The 20,116-nt window shown below is 32.0% G+C and overlaps 1 protein-coding gene and 1 pseudogene across 1 annotated transcript in view; both read right to left on the bottom strand.

Annotated features, from left to right (window-relative positions):
* The window catches only part of LOC140443450 (uncharacterized), a 60,457-nt gene extending 40,987 nt beyond the window's left edge, over positions 1-19,470 (bottom strand). Inside the window, exons 1-3 of the mRNA XM_072534714.1 lie at positions 19,133-19,470; positions 4,738-4,831; positions 78-190 (exon numbers count right to left, since the gene is read on the bottom strand). Coding sequence (XP_072390815.1) covers positions 78-190; positions 4,738-4,831; positions 19,133-19,392 — 467 coding nt within the window. The 5' untranslated portion in view covers positions 19,393-19,470. The remainder of the gene's footprint in view (positions 1-77; positions 191-4,737; positions 4,832-19,132) is intronic.
* Positions 1,047-4,493, bottom strand: LOC140442996 (replication factor C subunit 3 pseudogene; annotated as a pseudogene).
* Positions 19,471-20,116: the final 646 nt, after the last annotated feature.

The raw sequence follows: 20,116 nt of genomic DNA, 5'->3' as shown, positions 1-20,116 counted from the left end.
GCATGCATAAAGATTTACGGTCCCGACTATTGCTTAACGCCTACAATATTTTTACAGTAAATACAAAAAAAACTTACGATAAAGCAAGTCCCAGGTTTCCTTTAAATAAATCTTTTCTTAATTTACGTCGATAATAGAAAATCGCGTCCATAAGAAATCTGGTAGGGAACGGGCCGCTGTTGCGAAGAATCTGTAAAAATAATATTAGGTATTTCGTATTAGAAGAAAAAACACAGAAATACATGTTACATAATGCAGTAGGCCTACAAATGTATAAGGAATTTTTCCTACTTTATTTCCATTACTGTTCAATGCTAACTTCATCGACCTCTCGTTTATATTTCATTGGTCCTTTACTGATTACTATTGTTCTAGTTTTCCGAGTTGAAATCATTATGTTAAATTTTCTTGCTCTTGTATTAAATCTATAAACTAGGCTTTGAAGGCTATCTTCATTTTGGGCTATCAGTATTGAATCGTCTGCGTAACAGAGTATTTTAATTTCATTATTTCCCATTCTGTATCCTCTTCTTTTATTGACACTCTTTTTAACTTCATCCACGATTAGATTAAATAGCATAGAGCTTTTTCCTCTGCCTTACTGCATTGCTTGTATCTATAAGTTCCGTAAGTTGGCCATCTATTCTGACTTCCATTTATTGTTTTGACCGACTTTTTCAATTGTTTTTATAATATCCAGCGGGATTTCTTTATTATACGAGATATGAACACCTTTAAATCTTACTCTGTCCTAAGTGCCTTCTTCAAGTCGATCAAAGATTTATCTGTCTGTAATCTGTTTTAGGACGAATATTGCATCTGAGCGAAAAAAAGATAAATAAATAAGGGTTCATAGTATTCCAGATAAGATATTTTAAAGTTCGCCACTCACACCATTTTTGGGCCATTTTGCCTATTTTTCACAAACATTATTCTATAAATTTTTTACGCAGTTTTAGGTTTATGCAATGAAAAAATTATTTGCCTTTAAAATACTCTATTGTAAAAGATTCTAGGATCAATTTTAAGCAAGATATGTTTCCTTTTTAGATGTATTTTGTAATATGTATACTAATAATAGTTTCCTCTGAAGACGCTGGTACTCTAATACACAAACAACGAGATCTAATAGCAGGTATTATCCTTTGTATTAATGTTGCACAAAGTATTATACGACAGTTTGCAATATACTTTTTCATAGTTCTTCTTAAGGCATGTTGGGCATCTTTTGTAAGGTCATCAGTAGACTTCGGCAAATATGCATATTGCATATTTTATGCAAATATTCCATATTTTGGCATATTTGTATAAAAGTTTGCATAAAGTGCATAAAAGTTCAGATTTTTATACTGTATTTGAACATTTTTAAACATACCAATTTATTTCAATTCTTATATAAAATTTTGTAGTCATTTTAATCAAGAAATGATCTAAGTACGTAATCTCTACAGGTACAAAACATTCACAATTTCAAAGAAGATCAGTTTAAGTAGCCCTCAACATTCTTAGAAAGTCTCGGTCACTGAGGCATTCAGTTATTGGATAATCGCTAAGGGTTCGCTCATTTGCATTTTATGATCTAATCCCCAAATCTATCTACAATTTATTGTATCTTAACAGCAGGTAAACGGCTAATAGTTTTGTTCCTAATTTAGGGATTTTCCAAAATCTCCCAGTTTATTGAATTAGGTACCTAAACATTTCTAATTTGATGCTCAGATTTGTAAATCATTTTTGTTTTGATATTCAAAGCGTAAACACTCGTTGTGCGTAACAAAAAGGAAGATTGTGATTTTATAATGCCTAAAACAACCAGTGCTTCAACTTGGATTAAACCTTATAAAGAGCTGTCTATGGACATGGGAAAAATCTACTGTTCAGTCTGTGGCAAAATTGTAAGTATCTAATATTTTCTATTAAATATCTAATATTTCATACATACAGGGTGTTTCCAAATGACACTTACAACGTTTGACTGTAGATACTTCTCGAAAAATTGAACAAAACGATATAGTTAATGAGGGGTCAAACTTATTTACTTTTCGAGATACAGGGTATTAAAATTTAAAAAAATTAAATTCTTTTAGTTAATAACAACAGTAACTTTAAAACCAATAAACGTATTTACTTGAAATTTAGTACTCGTAGGTTGTTTTTAAATGAAAAATAGCTTCCTTTAGTGAGAAAAAATTGTCCATGGTACAATACAATGGTGTGTATTTAGAAAAATTTTTCACCTTTACTTTTTTTTATGAAGTCAGCTATTCTAAAACACAATTATTTTTATTGTAATTGAATTAACAAAAAAAAAACTTTTGTTGAATTTTAAAATAAGTTATATGATGTACCAATGGTTAGTAACAAAAACTAGTTTGTGGATTAATACTGCATTTAAAACACTTAGCGAGTGTTTTTTTTTCCAAACCAGTTATTTGATTAACCAAAAACACCTTGTATATTTTTATATTTTAAAGGTTGGGTTAAAATAAAGGTTTTTATTTTTATTTATAGATAGCATGTGAGAAGAAATTTCAGATAGACCAACATGTGAGAACTGCTTCACACATAGCAAAAAAAGGAAAAATAGGAGGAAAACATCAAACTTCAATGGCTAAATGTTTCCAATCTACTTCAAAAAAATTAGATGAGCAAGAAACTTTTAATGAAGACTTGTGTCGCGCATTAGTGTCTGCAAACATACCGCTTTCAAAATTAGCAAATGTAAATTTTAGTTCGTTTCTAAAAAAATATTGCAAACTTAATGTTCCAAGTGATCGTTCTCTAAGAAGAAATAATGTGAACGGGCTATACTCGTCTGTGTTAATTAATATTAAGGAAGAAATTGCCGATAATTATTTTTACATATCTGTAAACGAAACCACTGATTCCTCAGGAAAGTATATTGCTCATTTATTGATTGGTGTTCTTAAAGAAGATACCTTACCAAAATCTCATCTTATTTCATGCCAGCAACTTGAGAAAACAAATGCTTTAACAATTTCGCGTTTTATACAAGAAACATTAGCAACTTTTTTTCTTCCGACAACTATTCCTTCTAATAAATTACTGCTTATTTTATCGGATGCTGCTCCTTATATGGTGAAAGCAGGACAAAATTTAAAAATATTTTTCCCAGATTTAATACATGTTACTTGTGTAGCGCATGGATTAAACAGAGTTGCAGAGGAAATACGAAAAAAGTTTCCTCTTGTAAATACCATGATATCCAGTGTCAAAAAAGTATTTCTTAAATCTCCTATAAGAATTCAACTTTATAAAGAAATGCTACCTAACATTCCTCTTCCACCACAACCTATTTTAACGCGATGGGGAACATGGTTAGAAGCAGCTAATTTTTATGCAGATCATTTTGTTAAAATAAAGAACATAATTGATACGTTAACAGATGAAAGTTCCCAATCTCTTTTGGATTCTAAACAAACTTTTCAGAGTAACTTGCTTCAACAAGAACTTTCATTTATAAAATCAAATTTTAGTTTTGTTCAAAAAACAATTACTCAGTTAGAATCACCAAAACTGTCATTGTTCGAAAGTACAGCATTAATAAAAGAATTTGCGTCATGTTGTCGGAACGATATTGGAAAAGAAATTTTAAAAAAATTTGAAGCTACTATGGAAAAAAATAAAGGTTACCATATTCTTTCTGAAGTAGTCAGTGTTCTAGCTGGAAATATTTCGGAAACAATTAATTTAGAACCAAATGTTTTGGTTAGTTTGAAAAATGCTCCCGTTACATCAGTTGATGTTGAACGAAGTTTTTCCATATATAAATATATGTACTCAGACAGAAGCCACAAGTTTTTGTTAGAAAATTTTGAACACCACTTGGTCATTTATTGTTACCATAATTCTAAATAAGTTTATTCATACTTAAAAATGATGTAGTTACTTAAAATAAATGTAAATCTTAATGAATAGTAGGAAATATTTAGTTATGTACACTTTTTTTTTTAAATAAAATTGTTACTATTTTACGATTTTTTTATTTATTTGTATGCATATTTTGTAAAATATTTGCATATTTTCGGGTAAACACGTGCATATTTATGCGCATATTTTCTACATTTTTATTTGCATATTTGCCGAAGTCTAGTCATCAGTAAGTACCATAACTTTAAATTCTCTTTGGGCAACGCTTTTTATTATATCCATAACCACAACTCTATCATAAGTACCTACATCACTAGGATTTACTTCTATGTGATAATTGCTGTTCAAAGTCATAATTTCCAACTTTTTGTTTGAAAGAGTGGTAAAATGCATCATTTCCATTTTTAATCTCTCTACTCCAGCAGCATATAATTTTTTCAACAAACACATAATTCGAGTCTTTTTACCAGCCCCAATGGACCATATATAAGCAAATGGGAGAAATGACCATATTTTGTAAGATTTTTCAAATTCACACTTTGCTCTGTGTGGTAATCTGCACTTGACAGGTCCTTAGAATGATATTTATCAGCCCACAACATAATCATTTTGCTTTTCGAATTAAAACAGTATTTTTAAATATTTATATTATTTATATTTTATATTAATTATTTATATCTAAAAGATATGTTTCTTTAAAATCTTCTATTTTTGAAGATTTTTTCTATCTTTTAAGCTATTTTTTAAATTTCTGATTAAACTTTTTTTGTACATTTAGGTATATGCATTAAGTAAAAGTGATAAGCAGAAAGATAAACTTTTATACAAAAGTTATTATATACTCACATATTCCATATCATCTGTATCATAAAGAAATATCTTATCTCTTCGTCCCCATATTCCTCCTAAACGTACTACATCCCCGTACCGTTTTTGAAATCTGAAATATAAATTTTATAATGTAAATAAACAATATTCTTTGTTTTTAATATTTTTTTTCGTTGTGACAAAGTCTTCGCCTTGTTGTAGTAAAACTCTTCAAATAAAAACACACTAGATGATAATTTAACACTTAACGAGCAATGGCATATCAGCGGCGGCCGGCCAGGTGAAGTAGGTGAAGTAGGTGAATGTGAGGTTCACCAAAAAAAAAATATAATTAAATTGAGACAAATAAATAAAAAATGAAAACAACATTATTATATCTAAATTCTGAAATCAATTATTTATTCTCTTTTAATTAATCTAAAAATTAAAAAAGACAACTAGCTTTATTAGCGGTACGTACTTGACGGTCAAGTCCTGACCTGTCTCACTAGCCGTGTATAATAGGATTCAGGAAGAGGTGAATATAATTTTTGAAATGCAAAATCCATCTGCATCAGCGTTCACGGTTGCCATGGCAACGTGACGTCAGCCTATCCTTAGTGATAGCTGAGAAAACTGGTACGTGCAGTTCCGCTTAAAAATATATTATTCGTCTTCACCCACTGTTGGATGTGTATTTGGTATTCCTATTTTTCGGAAATTTCTCTAAGCGACAATATTTTGAAATTTAGTCCATTATATAGATATTTTTATATAGTATAGTATTTATTAGTTTAGTTTAGTCACAATATTAATTTTATTTGTTTAGTGCACTTTATTAATACATTTCTCTGTGGTTTGTTTCGGATTTCGGATATAAAGTGTTCTCGTGGATTTCGTTTGGACAAAATTAATTTTAGAGAGACATGAATCCAATTAATGACTTCTTCTTCTTCTTCCTATGCCGTCTCCATTAACGGAGGTTGGCGACCACATTTCTAAAAATTTCTCTGTCTTTTGCAACGGGGAATAAATCGTCTACAGTCATGTTTGTCCAGTCTCAAATATTTCGAAGCCATGATTTCCTCTTTCTACCTATTCCCTTTTTGCCATCGACTCTACCCTGCATGATGACCTGCAGAAGACTATATTAAATGGTGGCTATTTAGGCTCCATTTAGGCATTGGAAAAATTAAGATAAAAGGGATGTTCTTTTACATTGTCGACCAACCAGTATTTTAAACATCTGCGTCTGATCCAGAGTGGTCGGCTGCAATCAGCATCTGACTTAGAGTGGGCGGCTGAATCGAAACTCACCAACCCCAGGCGTGGTGTTTTAATCGCCAAAAAACCCTCAATGAAATGTCGAGGTTCAGAACTAAAATACCCCAGGCAAGCAGAACTGAACAAGAAAAACTGTTTTCAAGTTATTAGGGCCATAAACTCTAAACATTTTTTTAACGAATTTTTTATGAGATTTGGGCGCGAAGTAGGTACCAAAACTCCGTTTGGCTCCGGCAAGCTTTCCTCATCTTCACTACTTTTTTAGGCCACGAGCCGCCGCTGTGGCATATTAATGTAGAAGAACAATCAAGGAAGCTGCAAATGATATCATAGAATATATAGTTAGTACCAGTGACGCAGTACAAAGCAGATGGTTTGAGCTCTTTAAAGGACTACTAAACCCTATTCATTCTACAAATTCCCAATCGCCAATAGAACCACGTGTAAGCCAAACAGGGTCGTACTGATGTACGACCTATATATCATATGATTTTTAAAAATATTTACTTTTGAAACTGTTAGTGTAAGAATTTCTTGAAATTTAGTCATTATATCACAATTAAACTAAACTCTAAAAAATAACACGACCAGTAAATAACTTAACAATAACTATAACATAAATATAACACAATATATTAACTTAAAAATCAACACGATACAATTAGAATTTAAAATGATGGCAAATTGGGATCTGTAACATGAGAATCTGTCTCGCTTACGGTAATAAATTATATTTTATAGCCTCTTGACGAATGAGACGGCGAATATCAACACGTGCTCATGTTTACTGATGGGAATTTGGTAAACGAATAAACTATAGTTACCGAAGTGGAAAATGATACGTCACCCCAAAGGCCAAGAAATAATACCCACATAGAAATTCCCTCAATATTAGAAGAGAGAAACTGAATCACACGTCTCAAAACTAACAAGTCCTCCAAGACAAGAGTCGACTGCATCACAGCAGAGCTCATCAAACATGAAGATAACAGCATTATACATCAAATTCATAGCGTAATAGTCAAAGTCTGGCAAGTAGAATAAATGTCAAAGGAATGGTGCACTTGAATCAGATATCCACTGAAAAAAAAGGAAATTTGTTGGAATGTTAAATTTATAGGTGTATAACTTTTCTGAACACTATCTTTTTGTATCTTTTGTTCAGTTTGAACTACCACAAGTGTTCCTGATCATCTACAGCGAAATATAGAGAAATAAAAGAAAAAAGAGTTTTTTTTTCAAATAACAGACCGCATACCCGATACACACCATTACAATAAATTGTTATATATATATATATATATATATATATATATATATATATATATATATATATATATATATATATATATATATTCAGGAATTCTACAGTATTCACTGCCTTCCCTCGCTCAACCGTTTCCATCTCTCTCTGTTGTCTCTTACTTACTCATGGCGTCGTCTACTTCGTTCCTCCAGAATCTTCAGGGTCGTCCTCTTTTCCTCCTTCCTATGGGGCTCCATTCGGTTATTCTCTTTATCCATCTGCTGTCACTAGTTCTTCTTACATGTCCATACCACTTTAATCTTTTTTGTTCTAGTATGTTAGTATGTCTGTTTCTATTGATATTCTTTGCTTCACTTCGTCATTACTTCTCCTATCCATTCTTGTTACTCTGCAGCATCTTCGCAGACATTCCATCTCTGTTGCTACTATCTTACTGCTGTTTTTCCTGTTTATAATTCAATTTTGAGCTCCATATGTCATAATATTTCGCACTAATGTTTTATAAATCTGTATTTTTGTGTTCATATTTAGGTGTCAATCCCACCATACTGTTAAGTTGTCGAATTGCTGTCCTTGTTTGTTCTAATCTTTGCTTAATTTCTTCCTCTGTTGTTGCCTTTTTCGTGATTATAAACCCCAAGTATTTGAATTTATCTTTTGTTTTGATTGTTACGTTGTCGTCAATCTGCAGGTCTTCTTGATCTTGTGCAATCACTACTTGATCATCTACAAAGCTTAACGTATATAGATATTCGTTTCGTACAGGTACTCCCATGCCTTAGCATTTTCTTTTCCACGTAATCAAGGCTTTCTCTAAGTATATTTTGAATAGGGTTGGACATGTGGAACAACCCTGCAGGAGTCCTATTGTTGCACTGAAGTATCCTATGATTCTTGTTCCCATTTTAATGGACACTTTATTTTCTTTATACAGAGCTTTTGCAGCTTCTATGAGTTCCATCTGTATTTCTAATTTGTACATTGCCTCCCATAGTTCTGACCTTGGTACAGAGTCATACGCCTTTCTCAGGTCCACAAATGCCAAATGTATATCTCCTTTTTATGCTTTTTTTCTTTTCCAACAGTTGTTCCAGTGTGTATATGTGGTGTATGCATGATATTCCTGTCGTGAAGCCTGTCTGATCCTCCCCGATTTTGTCTTTTATCACTTGCTTTATCTTTTCTCGCACTATCTTCCCATATAATCTTCCTAGTGATGATAATACGCTTATTTCTCTGTAGTTTTTGCATCGTTTTCTATCTCCTTTCTTAAATATAGATGTCATATATGCCTCCGTCCATTCCTTTGAAAGCTGTTCTCCATTTATGATTTTCTGAAATATCCATTTTATCATCCGGTGTAATTTTTTTGAGCCGTACTTTATAAGCTCAGGTGAGATGCCTCCAAGTCGCGGTGCGTTCTTATTTTTGATTGCTTTTATGGCCGTTCTCATTTTCCTATCTGTTATTTTTATTTCTTGTTCTTGGGGATCTGCTTCGTCTTCGTTGAACACGCAACAAAAAAGCGAACATTGCAAAGAAACTAGTACTTCCTTCCTTTTTAGGTCCAGTTCACTAATTAAGGCCAAGAAGATCCAGTTATACCAGGACTATGTTAGATTAGTAATATTGTACGCTGTCCCAGTATGGAGCTCGACATCGGAAACCAATTTGAAGAAGCTTAAAGCTACAGAAACGTCATCACAAGATCATCGATGGATCTACATGGGAAGAAAGAATAATAAATGCAACCATCAAAGAAAGGTTCGAGTATACACCACTGAGGGAGGTGACTGAGAAAAGGACAAGATGCCTCTTCCACCAAGCCACAAGAGGACTCCTTAAGACCAGGAATATCCTCGCCAAAAATTGGATCCAGAGAATATTCAGATCAAAACACAGATGATCGACCATATGATCAAGGTGTAGCCGGGTGGTTGCCGAAAACAGCTAATCAGTACGATGCTGAAAACTAGTACCTACAGAAAAAGAAGCTAAGGAGTCCACGATAGAAAAATTCAATGTCTGAGGGGAAGCAGATAAACCAGTAAACGGTGCAGAAGCGGGACGTCAAGAAAAAAGACTACGATATCTTATGTTGAAATATTTAAGTGTGAAATGTTAGTTATATTAATAGTCCAGTCGTCAAAGAGTTGACCCCTAAAAATTATACGAACAAGCTGAATTTTGTCGAGAATATTAATTTTGGGACCCCAAAAAAGATGCAAAAAAGTTTACCACTTTTACCCCCGGGCTTCCCACTAAAACCCCTCTAGTAGGGGACTAAAAACGCAAAAAATCGATTTACCAAGAATCTGTACGCTGTAGAAACAAATGTTTCAAATAAAAAATGTAACTGAGATAATTTTAAACAAAAATGTTTATTAGAACTTTTTGTGTAGAATGAACCGTTCTCTCAGAAACAACGCTTGCAGCGACCGTCGATTTTAAATGTGTTACACGCGCGAAATCAATGTTCAATAAAATTTGTATCAGCTCGACGGTAAAAATTCGATATCTTTTAATCAAAGTGTTCTATCGACGCAAATCAAGATGCGTTCTAAAGGTAAAGAATGCAGCTTTCGTATGCAGTTTTTTTATTTTGCCGCAAATACTTCAGTTTTCAATACATTCAGTTTTTATAAAGGTGTTAAATAAACGTGGCACGATTTTTGCCAGTTTTTACGATTCTCGTGAGATCAATAAAATTGATCACTTTCATTGACCAGTTATAGTAAAATTTCCATTTTTAAAAATCAATCTTTAAAACATATGACATGAAATTTCAATTTTGAGTTGTTCAAGAAAATACTTTGAGAAAGAAACTAAAAGAATTCTCGAAAGTGGGACCTAACTTAAGTTTAATATAAACATTTTCGGAAAGTTTATTTTTAAAGTGATAAGATTTTATACAATTATTAAGTGGAATATACCTTATCATTTGGCGAGATTACCTTTTTTAATTGCAGTGATAAGTAGGCTAATTAAACAGTTTGTTTATAACTTATTCGTTTTAAAACATAATAATGTCATAATAATGTCATAATAATGTTTAAGTAATTATATAAAAATTCTATGAATTCTGGAATCTCTATGACTTCTCGTCCAATTTTTGGATTTTTTATATATTAACGCATAATCAATGTTTCCATATAGTCCAGGGAAATAATTTTTTCTGAGGTCATCTCAATAGTCAGTTATTTGACGAGTTTTTTTCGATAATATATAAACAAACTTATACGTTTTCTGCAAAAAGTTTGGTGTAATTTTTTTTGAATCTTCGCTTACCTTGCTTTTATTAATCTCGTCAATTTGGTCTTGATTATGTGAAGGATCAGATTCGAACTTAAGACTCCGCTAAGACCTCTCGGAATTGCTCTTTATTTGTTCTTAGTTTAAAGGCATCTATCCTCGTTGTTTTTTTTTTAAATCCTTTTTCTCTCTTCTTTCATGGTAATATTTATTTTTCCTCTAACTATACGATAGTAACTACCCGTTGTTACGTTGTTTATTGTTGTGACGTCTTCAAATATTCCTTTGTTGTTTGAGAGAAAATAGTCTATTTCATTTTTTGGTAGTTCCGTTAGGTGCGACCCATGTCCACTTTCTGATAGGTTTCTTTTTGTAGAAGGTATTCATTACATACATGTTTTCTTGTTCCAGGAGTTCCATGAGTTTTTCTCCTCTTGTGTTTCTTCTTCTTGCCTTAAAGAGGCGTAGTCTACAAATATTTAAATTAATTTGTTGCTAAAAAACCAGAAATATAAGGCAAATCGTTAATTGTCTATAACTCTTTTAGCTACAAATTATTTTATACTTTTGTGATTGCTTCCAGAGGGGAATCTTGTAGTACTTAACAAACATAAAATTTTAGGTTGATCCATCAGTTAGTATAAAAGTTATTCACATTGTTTATATATCAACGTTTCTGAATAGCCCATTTAAGGCCCAATTGCTTTCGAAAATATTTTAGTTACTGCGTGGTTACCACATGGTAACCGCATGCCTTTATCAGATATGCCATATATATGATAGAAAGACAGAAAATGCAGAACATTCAAATGACTCTTATAGGTACAATATTTGTGTAGTATTTGCTTATTTTCCTCACTTTGTTTAATCTGCTAACTAAAAGATTTTTAGTTAATTATTTGTGTTAGTTTACAAAAATGGAATGAGATAGCTTTTGTACCTCGCCACGCCTTTACTGTCAGTTTGAGAGTCCAGTTTTATAAAGGTTTAAAATTATGAATATATGGATGAATATCAACAAACTTGATATATCATGATCATGATATGAGTGAATGATACAGTGGCATGATACTCGCGTGATAATGAGGTATTATACTTGTATTAATATAAGTATTAAACGAAGTGTCCATCGTTTGATACTTTTAAAATCAATTTACATAAGTATTATTGTCAATTTTAGTGTTTATTGATAATAAATTTACAATTTCCAAGTAATGAATTAATTTAATTATCATTTAAATATCTAGAAATGATAACGAGCTCATTTTTAATGCACAACAATAGTATAATAACTGATTTTTAAAAAAACATTGTATGTATTATAATGAGGGGAAACTTAACAAAATGATTGATGAGTTCTGAAAAGAAGTACGGGCCATTATGGTAGGTAATAAAAATTGGTACATTCCCGGAAAATTCATAATGGAATATTCATGTTTGGTTATATTAATAATACATAATAGCTTTAATATCCTTGTCCTTGTCCTTAGTATACATGTCGGACTAGACAAATGACGTATTTGAAATAAAAACCGATTTAACTTTAAAGTTTATACGACAAAGATAAAACAGTTGCATCTTACGCTTAGCTGGACGTGTACGAACTCATCACTATATAGCCCCTCATAAAATTATTAGACCCTCGGAGATATAGTCAACTGATCACCGGCATCCTTTGGAGATTGGTAAACTCATCACCGCAGATAGGTAAACTCATCACCGGGATTTTTGCCTGGTTTCTAATGCGAAAGATTGCCTCTTACCTGTTATACTTCTCGTTTATGTGATAATTTAATAAATTCAGAAATTATTTTAAGTAAGTTGCTTTAAAATTTAACTGATATATTAATATGTCTCACGGTGTGGCCTATTAGACGTATCTGCCAATCTAAATGGTTTTGAGATCTAAAAATTTAGTTGCATAGGATTTCGATAGTGAACTTTAAAATGAAAATATTTGTCAATATGTGCTATTTTTGTTTATATCGGAAGTAGTCCCAACTTCGTTATTTGATTTTCATTGCATTTTTATATTTCTCATTGAATTCTCGAGATAATTTGTTAAGCATACATTCGGTCTAAGTCTTACCGTTTTGGCGTGATTTGACTATTTTGAAAATAATACACGATTTTGGACAGTTAGTAAATATAAAATATCTGAAAAATAGGAAAAGCTAAAAACTTGAGTGTGCTATTAGTGCATTGAAGTCGAAGGAAACCTAATTTTTTACACGTGCAAAGCTTTACATTTTATGGCATCATTGGCGGAAATTTTTAAATTTGAAGTAATCAGCAATGCATTTATTATGACAGAATGTATCAAAATGCTTAAGTACAGCTTCCTGTACTTTATCTTTTAATGACTTGTACAAAGATCCCACAATTAGAGTCCTTTTAAAAGCAATATTTTTACATTTTTTGGTTAGTTTTCGCCATTATTTGTAGGAGTCAGATGAGTTGTTCATTTCATTTCATAAACATCATGACAACTAACCTCAATTAGTGTAAGATACAAAATAATTTTTATTCTGTAATTTGTACTGATTTTGTTTATTGTAGCACCCTGATGATGCAAATAGAGATTTGCGAAAGCTTGGCAGTTTAAAAAGAGTACTTCTTTGTCCTATCTTCGGCTGCACACCCAAATATATAGTTGTGTTTGTAGTCTAACTGATCAGCGTTGACTACAAGCGTTTATCGCTTTTTTAGTATATGTATATAAGGAGTCCAATTAAGTTGGTACCATATGGAAAATTTTTTTATTTTTAGTTTTATGAAAAAAAATTTATTCTCTAGTTCTGAATGATCTAGAATTTCAGTCATCAGAATCAGATATTAGTATTCTTCGGTCATTTACGCGGTTTGTTAAACAACATGAATTTTATTAAGACTTGAGAATATCCACAATTCATTTTTTTTGACAAACCGCGTATACAACTAAAAAAAAATTATATCTGATCATTGTATTCTAGGTTTTAGATCATTCAAAAATAAAAAGGATTCACATATGGTGCTGATTTTATATATATATATATATATATATATATATATATATATATATATATATATATATATATACATATAACAATGTGACTTTAACAATTTAATTAGAAATCTCAAAATATAATATCAGAAAAGGTAATCTACAGCAACAAAGTAATATTATGCCTTGCCTACAAGAAACATCTTATACAGTTAACTTAAAGAACTTAATTACCCTGATTTTTTTCTGTTTGATCAGGATGATTCGCGAAAACCAGTGCGAAACAACTAAACAAAAACCGTATAACATTTCTACTCACCAGTTGTATGACATTTCGCCTTAGACTCTTTCGTCGCACAAGTCCACAAAAGGCAATTCGATTTTTTTAGTCTTTCGCAATCAATTGAAATTTGAAATTATTGATAACCATCAGTTTTTGTCTGCGTTGGCTCAGGACGTAATAAATTAGCAGTTTACTATCCATGTTGAAGAAACAAGGGCAAATGAAGAGAAATTTTTCTTTTCGCATGATTTTAGGTAGCTATCAATAGAATTTTGTGGAATTCCCAAATAAAAACCAATAAATTGTAGTTGCATTTAAGACATCTGGATTTGGATTATTCTGTGAAATTACCAAAAACTAGCCGTTTGCTGGGATTTTATGGTCTATACCTGATCCAGGCTGCAGGTAGGCCACTGATCAGTTTACCAATCTCTTAGGGTCTATTTTGAAAACCCTACTTTTATGGCGGTGATGAGTTTGTACTATGTACGAGGGTATTTATGGTAATTGGTGATGAGTTTACGTGGTACCCGCTTGGACATGTATTTGATAAAAGGGGAATTTGGAAAAAGAGGAATTGGTAGGAAGGAATATTCATGGCTCCGAAACCTTAGTCAATGGACTGGCTTATCAACAGATGAATTATCACTATCGAGAACAATAGTCATGGAAGCCTAATTTGGGAAAGGTACTAAAAGAAGGAGATGCATTTGATATTGCTAAGAGGACTAAAAATACGATAAAAAATTTTTATAGAAAAAAGACGAACACTTCTCAAAAATACACAAAACATATTTTTTGTAGTACAATAGAAAGAAAAACATTATTATTATTAAAAAAAACACTAGCGAAATCCCTGAGCAATTGAAAACATCATATCTTAGTACTACATACAAAAAGGGTGACGAGAACAATTGTGACAATTTCCGAGGAATAGCTGTAACTGGATCTATGTGTAGAATATGTGGGAAAGTTTTGAAAAATCAAATCAAGAAACAATATTTAGATTCTGAAGCAGAAGAACAAGCAGCTTTCCATACAGATCGACCACATTTTCTCCTTAATCCAAATAATAGAAAAACAGATTAAAGAAGAATTAAGAAATTCATTCATTGAAGAAGTTGTGGCAATCAATGAAAAGTACGAATATTAATATAGCGTTAATAAAAATCGTCAAAGTACGTGACTGGGGTATAAGTAACAACAGGGTTTGTAATATTAAAGATATTGAAACTAGGATGTTGCGTGTACCCCGGTTTAGGAGGGTACAGGCCCCTCAAGTGTACGACTTATGGAGTCACGAAGTAAAAAAAAAAAGAAAACTGAATACTTGTGCATTGAAAGACAACAAAAAGATCTCATATTGGTCGACAAAACCACCATAAAGCACTTCTACCTAGGTATCAATATTTGGCATGATGGAACATTAGATAAAGTCATAAGAGAAGATCCTATTATTCAGTTCACGATGGTGGTGGCAACTGATTCATCCCTACCGCTTCTTGACGTTCTTCTTCTTCTTCAAGTGCCCTGTCCGTTGCGAACGTTGGCTATTAACATGGCAATTCTGATCTTATTTGCGGCGCTTCTGAATAGTTCGACCGATGTGAGCCCGGACCACTTCCTCAGATTTTGGAGCCACGAGTGTCTTCTCCTGCCTGGCCCTCGCTTACTGTCTATTTTTCCCTGGACAATCAATTGCAGTAGACGGTACTTATCGTGTCTCAATATGTGGCCTAGATATTCAAGCTTTCTTTGTTTAATTGTATTCACGATTTCTTTCTCCTTTCCGATTCTTTGGATTACCTCTGTGTTGGTGACATGTTCGGTCCAGGATATACGAAGAATGCGTCGGTACACCCACATTTCGAATGCTTCTAGTTTTCTCGTGAGCGTTCTTGACGTTAGTATAAGGAAAAACCTTCTTCAAGGTTTTCATGACTACATTTATCGTAAACCCACCCATACCAATCCTTTCTTGCATGCCAACTCTCATCATCTACCTTCACAAATTAATTTTGTAATTAATACCCTCGTCTCCAGGTCAATACACACTTGTGATAATGAAAGTGGACTCGCTGATCTCTTTAGTTTAAAACCAGCTCTCAAAGCGCGAAAATCACATTAATAAAAGCATCCGCAGACATCAATATTCCACTCAATCTCAATCCAAAGTCTAGACTCTCATCCAACGAAAGCCTTCCTTACATAAAAAATGTCACTGACAAAATCGACAAAATTCCTAAATCAAGGAAAATAAAGACAATATTTACCCCCAACAAAAACTTTCATCTCTTGTCCGATCAATCAAAGACAACAAAGACTGTTAGAACAACTGAGTTGATGAAATTCCTTGTGCAGACTACCCCGATCCTATATAGACCAAATAAATCATAAAATCAAAAATAGGATTTATGAAAATTCCATTTCTGTTCGCAATTCCGATTCATTTTCACAAAGACTATTAGAACAACTGAGTTGATGAAATTCCTTGTGCAGACTACCCCCGATCCTATATAGACCAAACAAATCATAAAATCAAAAATAGGATTTATGAAAATTTCATTTCTGTTCGCAATTCCGATTCATTTTCAGCTCTAGGTCAACACCATCTTTATACTAGTCACCGAGAGTCATAAACCAAGAATTATCCAAGAATTAATTGAAAAAAGGCCAAATTATTTTGATAAAAGATTTGACGGCATCCGGTTTTCTTCGACATGGAGACCTCTCATAAAGAAAATATCCTCCGCTCCACTCTTTAATCAAAATCCCGCCATCAGAGATGTTCGCACTAACCCCCACGCCAACCTCCACCCAAACCACGGTACCATGGACGGTATAAATGAGTCGTTCGCTGTTCCCAGTAGCAGAAGTGCATTGATAGTGATCAGTGTAGTAGTGTCTGGGGAGTTGGGGCACTGAGATATCCGAAGCCCTGAAGAAGACACCAGAGAGGATGTTGAAAGCTCGACGCGGTTCGCTAGTATTTAGGATTTTAGGATTTCTAAACCATCTTGTGCCCTTGCACAACATAAAATTCCAACTAAACACATTATTGATTTCACGGATACAAAATACTGTGCAAACAACAAAATTATCATAAGCGATCCATCCTTGAAATGTGCCGAAAACCCATACAGCACAAATAAGAACTTCATATCCTTATTCTTCTTTTTTTAACTAATATTTTAAATCGGTCCATTCTCCATTGAATATAATATAAAAAAATTCATCTTTTTAAAATAATTTCAGTCTTTTTTCTTATACCCATTCCATCGATAATCGTACCTCACTGGCCACATATGGAATTATGACATGCAACAACGGATAGCAAACAACTGAAAATATACTAGTGTGGTGTCACTCTTGAAAGAGCTTTAACAAAACATCCAAATGAAGCCATCGGTCAAAATAAAAAAATCACTAAAAACTGAATAAATGAACAATGCTGCTGGCATACAGTTTTTCTTGTGTTTTTGTTTTTTTTTTCTCGTTCAGTTTGTTAAGTTTTAATGTTAAGTTATCGTAGAGTTTTCATCACATCATAAAAACCTACAAATTGTTTTGTAAGTTTGAACCCTGTTTTCTACTTATGTTCTAAGATCATTAGATCATCAAAAAATAATAAACGCGAAACGTATGCTATTAAATCAATGAATTTCATTTAAATAAGTCTTTCATTTGCCAATAATTGATCGATCTAACCTCTGCAATTCACATATTAAATATATTTTAAATTTAATTAACGGTCGTACTCTTTGCAATATATATATATATATATATATATATATATATATATATATATATATATATATATATATATATATTGTTATGGATCAGTTTATCGATCAGAAATAGAATAAAGAATTTTTTTATTATTTTAATATACCGCGGGCATATAAGTTAAAATACAACCCTGTACTTATTTGTAATAGTTAGAATAAGAGAAGACATTGTTTCCGTGACGGAACAGTTTTTCCTTGAAAGACTGAGTGAATAGTGAAAGGACAATGGAACCTCGTATAATTATAGATTTAAGAATAAACCTGTAATTGTATTTTGCGGTGGGCATTTTTCGAAAGTAAATAAGAATTAGATTTAGATATGAGATAACAAGAATTTGGAATTTTATTTCTGTTGAAAAAGGCAAAATTGTTAATGGTTTCTGAAAAGCAATTTGAGTGAAAGTAGTTTATTTGTTTTAAACATTATGTTGGAAATTTTCTAAATCGAAAATTAGTGGGAAAGATGAATGCTTATGATTGGTTAAAAAGGAATGATGGGGAATGAGAGAGTGGAGAAGGTTGTCTGGGGAGATTGAAAAGATTATTATGTTACCGGCAGACCAGAAGAGAAGACGTGTTTTTCGTGTAGTCAATCTGAGTACCAGTGTTTTCGTGTGTTAGTGAAAAAGGTGGAAGCTGAGAGCAGATCAAAATCGAGAAGATTAATACCTCTTTTGAGTCTGCATAGTCCACGAGATATAATTGAGAAAGAAAGGAGAATTTGTGAGTAAAGAGTACCGGTCAAAAGAGGATTGGGCTTGTGTTTTTTCGGAGGAGTAGTTTGCTGGTATGCGGTTTGGATCGATGCTGAGAACGGGAAAGATTTGATGGTAGCCGGACATAATCAATCAAGGAAAGAACTGTGGTTTGATCGAGAGGAGACGTCATTGGTGTAAAAAATAAAGGTCAGTCAAATAATTTGAATAAAAGAAAAATCTAAGATATTCTAAAGATAAAATCAAATATAAGCATACGAACTAAGATTCCAAGTTTCAAAGAGTTATTTTTTTTTGTGAATAAATTATATTTTTATATGGTCATTTTTTTTAGTAGATATTATTATAAAACAGATCAATAGATAGTTTGTAATTGAAATTAAATTTAGAGTATAGGAGTTTGTTGGGAAAGATAATTGCCCACAAAAGTTATTTATTAATATTCATCGTATTGTTTATTGAAAATAAATAATAATTTGTGTGTATATTTATGTTGTTTTAATGTTAGTTCCGTTTCCTGTTCTATCCCGATTATGAGCAACTAGGAGATACTGAACCCACTAGAAGAGATATATAAAGTAAACTGATTAAAGTAAAATTAAAAAGGCACCCTGAAAAATTTTAATAGTAATTGATTTGTATGACTCTGCATAAATTAGTGAATTAATTAATTAAATAATTGGATTAATTAAATTAGTGTTAATTAGTAATAAAACATCATAAAGCAGATCATAACAATATATATATATATATATATATATATATATATATATATATATATATATATATATATATATATATATATATATATATATAAAATATATAATATATATAGTATATACTAATGTAAAAGATACTCACAGTAGAAACATTTTATCCGTGTTTATATTATGAAGCTCTGCTCCAGGGAAAAACCTCCACATGTTTCCAAGCACCGGCAAAGGTTTCGGTCCAGGCATGCTATCAAACGGTTTAGCATTCTCCCATCCCTCTGGATTCGTGTCATCATTGTGAGCGCCTGCTAAATTTTTATAAAAGTTTTCTCGGTTAGGCGCCGTGGAATATTTGGCAGCGTCGTAAAGCGTTGAAAATTTCAATCGAAGAGCGCGTTTCGACAGCATGACGGCTTGTGAGATAATGATAAAACTACTTAAATACCTAATTGTTGACAATAGGTTGTATTTGGTCAAGATTAGGAAACATACAAGGTCATTTTTAACAATTTTTGTGTTTATACTGACTGACTGATTAATTCATTCTCTTATCACCTTCAAATAAATACATCAATAATTTTTAAGAATGAAGCTACGTCTATAATTTTTATTGGTTTTTAAACGTTGCTAATGGGACAAAATATTTCTTGAATACAATATTTAAAATACTATTTATCATACCAAAAATGAGAGAGAAGTACAAAAATAGGATTAAAGGAGGTTAAATAGGAAATCGTAAAAAAATAGATTTCCTATTAATTGCTTTCTGTAATTATGTATTTTTGTTAGTAACATTCGATCTACTTGTACAGAAGATATGAAATTTAGAAAGGACACTAATATATTTCCCGATAATATAAAAATTATTAAATTATTTTTAAATACGTTATTCTATCCTTGAGGGAAATGTTGAAAATATATTGATTATGCAAAGTTGACTTTCTACTCATTTGTTCCACATCTCGAAAGCTTTGAGCTTGTTAAAAGAAGCTTTGAAAAGCGCCACTGTCAATACTACGTAGAATAAAGTAGAAAAACATAACCTACAAGGATAAACATTTTAGATCAGAGTGTTAATGGTTTCTGAAGACATATTTCATCTTTATAAATGCTGATTTTGCCTTCTTTATAC

Source organism: Diabrotica undecimpunctata, chromosome 6 (genome assembly GCF_040954645.1).
Source record: "Diabrotica undecimpunctata isolate CICGRU chromosome 6, icDiaUnde3, whole genome shotgun sequence".
In the NCBI taxonomy this organism is placed as follows: domain Eukaryota; kingdom Metazoa; phylum Arthropoda; class Insecta; order Coleoptera; family Chrysomelidae; genus Diabrotica; species Diabrotica undecimpunctata.
This window is presented reverse-complemented; position numbering and strand designations above follow the sequence as displayed.